General features: G+C 38.4%; 1 protein-coding gene across 8 annotated transcripts; it reads left to right on the top strand.

Annotated features, from left to right (window-relative positions):
• Positions 1-276: 276 nt before the first annotated feature.
• On the top strand, positions 277-4,398 carry LOC130944664 (uncharacterized). Of its 8 annotated transcripts, none has more exons than XM_057873094.1 (5): positions 277-841; positions 916-1,029; positions 1,105-1,202; positions 1,296-1,399; positions 3,523-4,398. In XM_057873094.1, exons 1-5 carry the CDS (start codon positions 775-777, stop codon positions 3,593-3,595), a joined length of 456 nt encoding a protein of 151 aa, XP_057729077.1. In that variant the 5' UTR covers positions 277-774; the 3' UTR covers positions 3,596-4,398. The 8 variants fall into 8 exon arrangements, with proteins under 8 accessions (XP_057729077.1, XP_057729078.1, XP_057729076.1 ...); XM_057873095.1 differs by having other exon boundaries at positions 281-841; positions 910-1,029; positions 3,581-4,392; XM_057873093.1 differs by having other exon boundaries at positions 281-841; positions 910-1,029; positions 3,523-4,391.
• Positions 4,399-7,149: the final 2,751 nt, after the last annotated feature.

Below are 7,149 nucleotides of genomic sequence, written 5' to 3' on the forward strand. Positions count from 1 at the left end.
TGATTTGGACTAAATAATTAATTTTTTAAAATATTGATATTATTGTTTTGGAAAATAAAGAAATTAGTTATATTATTTCTAATTATTGGATTTGGACATTTTATTGAAAATAATTTATGAAATTAATGAGTAAATAGTATTTTTATACATTATTATTGTTGGGTTAAAAGTCATTTCTAATTACCATACTATCCCTACTTTTATTTAAAATTACAAAACCAACCCTATTACCCTAATTTTATTAAAATTACTAAATTGCCCCTTAACCTAATTGGCATACCTTTCCCTCCACTCTTTCTCTTCAATGCTGCGCAGCCCCAACCCCTCTTCTTCATTGTTTCGCTGCGGAGCCATCACACACACACGGCTTCCCATTTCCATGAAAGAAAGAAATTGAGGTAGAGAGGGAGAGGGAGACTGAGCTGCGGCAGGGAGGAGGAGAGGAAGAAGAGTGTCGCGCCTCACCGCCGCCACCGCGCCTTGCTGCCGTGGCCTAACAGTGTCGAGCCGCCTTGGAGTCTGCCGTCATCCTCGCAGGCATGAAGGAAGCCCTTTGCTGCCACTGCTGCTCGTGAAGCCGCCGCCGTTGCTGGTCAGAACTCAAGCGAGAGAGAAGGTCGCAAAGGAGTAGGGAACTGAGCCGTTCAGCCACCGTCTGTGAAGCCTGGGTCGCCGTTCTGCCTCGCCATCGCCACTGAAGCCGCACCCAGCCCCAGCCGCGCTGCTGTCCCTGCACTGTCGCAGAGCAGATTTGAGGCGAGGGAGAGGGCCGCGATGGGGGGAAAGAGTCGCGCCACCCAGTCGCCAGTCTGCTCGCCGCCGTTGCCGAAAAATCCTGCCGGTAAGGGTTTAAGTTGGTCTTCGTTTCCTTTTGGGTTTCTGGAAGCTTCATTGTCGTTGTATGATTAGTTTTAGTTATCGTCGTTGGAGAGCGGGTCGTCGCCGCCACTCGAGGTGGTTACCGGGGCTGCCGCCAAATCGGTTCAGAAACTGCTGCTGTTTCGGTTCAGCCGTTCCTTTCTTGTTTCGGTAAGCGATTTCAATTTGAAAACCCTTTAGATTATTATTCTGATAATTTAGGCTGAGGTGTTGTGGCGTCATCAGTCGTAGGGTTGTGTATCGATGCTTGCGTGACGTGCTCGGAGTTCGCGGCTGCTTCGTTTCGCCAATTCAATAAGTATTTATGTTTCAAAAAGCTTTGCGTTAGTATTCTGTTGTATTTGGTTAATGAATGAGTTTTTGGTAACGTGGGGTCAGGTCCTGATCATTATATGTTGCGATTAGAGTGGTTATAGTTGCTGCGAAGGTGGCTTAGAGCTGAGGTTGCGGTTGTCAGTGATTTCGGGCTGAGAGAGAGGATTCTTGTGATGCGTTTGGTTTATGTGTTCGACGAGTCGAGGTAGGGACTTTTTCTACAAACTAATTTATTTTTAAATTAGAATTGTTATAAATAGATATGATGTGCGAAATCTATTTCTGGTGATTATGTGAATCTTATGAATTGTCTGATTTTATCTTGAATGAATATGGTTGCCTGTTTGATTGAGACAATGTCTGATTTTGATAAATCGGTGATTTCTGGATTGGTTGATTTGAATGATTTTGATAATCTGAAAGTTGAGTTTTTGTTTTATTGGAAACTGATTTGGTCTTAACCTGTTGGAAATAGTTCATGATTGGTTTTATTGGAACCCGGAAAGGGTGGCAAAGTCCAAGTTTTAGGAGAGATGCTGCCAAAATTTTTATAAAATTCGAGACTTTATTTGAAACGAAATTTTTAAAAAGAAATGAATTATGCCTTGAACTGAATTACGGATATATGAAATAGGTTTGAACTCTTTATTAAGAAAATTGTTATCTTTTGAATGTAAACTATTTTAGAAAAGAATTATGTTTTAAAATCAATTTAAAGATGAAAATAATTATGTTTTGGAAGTTGATTTAATAAGCAAATTTGAAGGAGTTTTAATGGATTTAAAAGGAACTTGGATTTTGATTAACTAATTTCACTTTACGACGTTTAAAGAAAAGTTTGGAGTATTTTAGGAAACTTTGATTTAGTAAAACTGATACAATTCCCGAGCTTTTGAAAACAGATTTAAGAATGAAACTGAAATTGATTTTTGATTTAGATGACTTGGTTCTGGTCTAAGTGAGTTGGTTTTAAATTGGTTCGGAATATTTGGACACATGACTTGGTTTTGGTTTAAATTCAATGTTATTTATTTAAATCAAGAAGTTAAGGTTTCAGAGGTTTTTAGTGAATTTAAAAAATGAGTTAGGTTTTTCTCCCCTGAAGTCTTGAGACTCCGCTGAGGAATTTTATGACCAAATCCTGATTTAGAAATGAATGATTTTGAGTCTTTCGAAAGATGATTTTGAAATTGGCATGGTTTTGAGATTGTTTGGAAGTGTTGGAAAGACGTGGAAAGTGGCTCCATTTTGAAAAGTGATTCTTGGCAAGATGTGAATTGAATATGGTTGTAATTTAAAGGTAAATGGGCCAAGAATGGTTTTGAAGTAAGATATTGAGCCTGATTGATGTGTTGAAAATGTTTCTGAAAAACTACTAGACTACTGTTTTATATTGAGATTATGAGACGCTATGCGCCCGACAGGGGCTGTGGTTGGATCTTGCCTGTTGAGGTAGCGGCGGCGGCGTAAGGGTGGTGGTTCGTCCCGCTTGTGCTTAGATGTGAGGTCGGTGGCAATAGATTCTGCTTGCATCCCTTCGGATCATCAGAGCGTACAGGCGCAAAACCCTGGATAGTGATTCGAGCACTATATCTAGGGGGTTCTCACACCATGAATCTGAAGGACAACATCTCCATGGGGATGTGTCGGGTTGGCAGTTGAACCGACAATGTGATATCACAGCCAGTAGGGCAGACATTCATCATTTGCATTTATGTGACATTGTTTGGGTGTGCATATTGTAATTGGTTTGCCTATGTGAATACTTATGTTAATTGCTAACTGCTATATTTGTTGTAATTGCTATTGATTGTGTTTGAACTACATTATTTGTGATTGTGTTTGATTGGTTGATTTGTGATGAATTGGTTGATGATTGAGTTGTTTGGGCCGGGGGCAGTGTTGGATTGGATGGGCTTGAAGCCGTGATTGGTATATTGAGTTCTAGTTTTGTATAAAGTATCTGACCGGTTCAGCATAGACTTAATGAACCTATGCTTGGAACGGGATGGTCATTTATACCGCGTAGGTAACTGCTTTCATGGTTGTGGTCTAGAAAAGTATGAAAAATTAAACTCTTACAACATAGACTTAATTGAACCTATGTTTGGGACATATTGGTCATTCATACTGTTTAGAAAAAACTTTTCAGATTTTACAAGAAAGGAAAAAGGTTTTGTTTTAAATTATTTGAGAAATTTACCAAAGTCTTCAAAAAGGGATTTTCTGGATTTCTAATGTGTACCCAAGGTTTTTGGAAAGACTCATAAGACGAGCAATGATCACTGTACTCTAAGAATAATTTTTATTTTACGTATCTTGTTATAGCAATTTCTGTAATCCTATAGTGAGAACAAGCGAGGACAACGTTCTCACTCCCCTACAGGTTATTCCTTTTTAGGATATGGACGGCGAAGCTTCAGAAGAGTTATATTTCTTTTTCTATTTAGTTGTTATTTTTGTATTATTTTAGCTATTATTTTTTCTCTCGCCTTTATCTTTATTAAGTTGTAAGAGGGATAGGTAATTATAATATGTATGTTTGTAAGCTAGTGTTATATATATATATATATATATATATATATATATATATATATTTTAAGGTATTGTATCTGATTTGTATGTACATGTGCGTTTATGTTTTCACGAAAAAGTGCTTTATGAAAGGTTATGCGGTTTTAAGTTTTAAACAGGCTCATATTTTAATATTAAATATTATAAGAGTCGTCGTAATACTCGAGCTATCAGAGTGGTGCAGCCGGAAGCGTGCATTCGAATAGCTAGGGTGTTACAAGCTACACTGTGCACGAGACCGTAGAACGGAACGCTTTAAGGTAGGGTGCAAGTGTGGTAATGGGCTTTGTTGAAAATGAGTTTGGACTTTGGAGAAGATGGACCTTGTTCATTCTCTTGGACGTTTGCCTGTTCCTGGACTCGTACATTTTTTTGCATAAGTAAATAATTGAATTATAACTTACAAGAATAATGTGAAGCAATGTCCAAAAAAAGAAAAGAACAATGTGAAGCCGGACAACGAAGAACAGCTAGAACAAAAATAATAGTAATAATAATAATAATAATAATATTAATTGTATTATTTTGTGAATTATTTTATTGGAGTAACGTTATGTGACACCTTGGTGAATTTATTTTTATACTTACCACTTGGCATGATATTTGTATCACCGTTATAACAACATATATGTAAGCTAAGGATTAGGATGTGAATAATTTAAGTCAAAATAATTTAACTATGCAAGTGATATGGATAAGGTTATGGACCAAAATATTTTTTGCCGTATTTTATGGTGATATAATTTTTTTTCATTTTTTGATCTATTTGATTCAGGTTGGATCTTTTAAAAAGTTAGGAAATAATAAGATAAGAACTCTTTTGGGTGACATACCACAATTATTTGGAGTCATGGATGAAAACTTATTATATCTTATGCGAGTGGTGTGAAATATAACTGGCGGGCAGATACACACGATACATGCAGGAATGTAAAAAAAAAAAAAATGAGAGAGTCAGTTTGAGTGATGAGGTTAGTGGGCAGCATGCAAGCAAAAGTGCAAAACTTTGCTACTATTAGGGTATGTAACGAGGCAGCAGCTTGGTAGACAGAAAGAAATTGCACTTCATTGCTACATCGCACGAGAGACAGTATGGATTAAATAAACAAGCATGCAGGGTATAGTTGCACGTAACATGCCATATATTTTCATGCCGGCTTGAGCATATGGTATTGTTGTTGTCCAGAAAATTATCCACCTAACAGTTAAAACCTTTGTTAGGTAATGCTCAGAAACGTCTTTCCCGTTTAAGCAAACACAAGATTGAACAATGTATCCATTTACTAAAAAAGGCTCACCAATTCTAACTTTTCTCAACTAATTTCAAAACAAAAAATAACAAGCTATACACCATCTGAACCATCGACGTTCAAACCAACGGATCACAAGAACCTACCTAGACACTCCAACAAAGTGCCTTCTCAACAACTATGATTTCATTACCATGCCTACCAACCTGCTATTACCCATAGCACCCTCAATTTCCCAAAACCATCAATCATCATGCATATGATCACATTTAATTCTCTATACTTGTTTATGTTTTACTTGCAGAACTTATCCCATGATTTCTTTTTCTCCTCAATCATATTATTTTCTAAACAAAAAAATAATCTTATAATCGGATTCTCTAATTAACTACTACAACAGCAAAAAAATACTTATCTTAACTAACCTTACATGGATTATTTTAACACAAATAAACAACGACAAAACAAAGAACAAGAAATCAATTACGTTCCAAAAAAAAAACTATACATGTTATGTAATCCTACTCTGCCAAATCTAGATGGAGATAACCTTCCTATATCTCTTTTGAAAGGACGCACAATGGACTGTGCCCATGATTAAAGCAGAATAAACGAACATGAGTCAAGGGAGGGGTCAGGAAGCTCGCTACTTACCGGGATGAGGGATCGAAGGACCCCCACTCCAAGCTTGCGACGAGGAATTTGACGCTTGGCGCACTAGGGCAGCACCTTTACCCCGTCGGACCACTTCGACCACAACCAGACCACGCGCCCCACCCACAGCGGCAGTGAGAACACCCGCGGAGGCGTTCCTACAGGCTGAACCCAAGGGTTTTCTTCAATGTTAGGAGAATACTGTAGAGAAGACCCAACTCCTGGCCTCTATGCTTTCTTTTTTTCCCTGGGCCTCACCCAATGGTGTGGTGAATTTGGATCACGCACAACTTGACTAGCAAGTGCACCGGGTCGTTCAAGTAATACCTTACGTGAGTAAGGGTCGAATCTCACGAGGATTGTCGGTTTGAGCAAGCAATGGATATCTTGCAGATCTCAGTCAGTCAATTAGAAAAGATGATTGTTGGTTGAAAGCATAAACAAATAATAAAGCAATTAATAAAGAAGTGATGTAAAATTTAGAATGGAAAACAGTTAAGGTTGCAGAGATGCTCATCCTTCCAGATTAATACTTCTTACCATCTACCTTTAACCATGAATGATTCTTTCTTTGGCAAACTGTAAGTGATCGAATGCCACGCTAGTGGTCACTCAATCTCATCTGCTTCAGATCCAACGCCACGCTAATGGTCATCCAATCTGAACGAGGGGGAAGTGCTGGCAGATCAGTCTCTGATGATCCTACTCAAAGTGCCACAGACAAGGTCGGATCTTCCGGATCGGAGAATGATGCTCATGATTATAGTTTATACCACGAAGGCCCTAATCGCCCCATGCCTCGGCTGAACTGATGTCTCGAGAATTCACCAACGAAGCTATGGATTAGCCGTCTAAGAGATGTGTCCTCAAGCTCTAGTCCTGATGATCCCGCTAAGGACTCATCAGAACCCATGTAGAACAAGGGGTCATACACTAGTTCCACCCCAGATTCATTGAGATTACGAACGAGTCACACTTTTCAGACATAGATTAAGAGTAGAAAAGTAACAATATTATTCCATAAAGATGAACAGAGCTCCTAACCCCAAATTGGGAGGTTTAGTTGCTCATAGCTTACATAAAATATGATAGAATTCAAAAGTGGGTAAGAAGATCCTAAAATAAGGGTGATCTCCTCTTTTTTATACTAATCTAATAACCTAAAAATTACATAAATGAGATAGACTAGGCTAATGGTGCAGATTTCCACGTTTTGGGCCCACTTAATGAGTGTTTGGGCTGAGTTTTAGGTGAATTCACGAGCTGGGACTCCTTTTGGGACGCTGCTGTACGGATAGAATCTCAGTTGGGCCTTTAACGCTCGTTTTGGACCCACCTCAATTCCGAAGCAAAGTATAAACTATTATATATTGCTGGAAAGCGCAGGAAGTTAGCTTTCCAATGTCGTTGAGAGCGCGTCAATTGAACCTCTATAACTCCAGAAATTACAATTCGAATGCACAGAAGTCAGAATCTG

Source organism: Arachis stenosperma, chromosome 8 (genome assembly GCF_014773155.1).
Source record: "Arachis stenosperma cultivar V10309 chromosome 8, arast.V10309.gnm1.PFL2, whole genome shotgun sequence".
Lineage (NCBI taxonomy): Eukaryota > Viridiplantae > Streptophyta > Magnoliopsida > Fabales > Fabaceae > Arachis > Arachis stenosperma.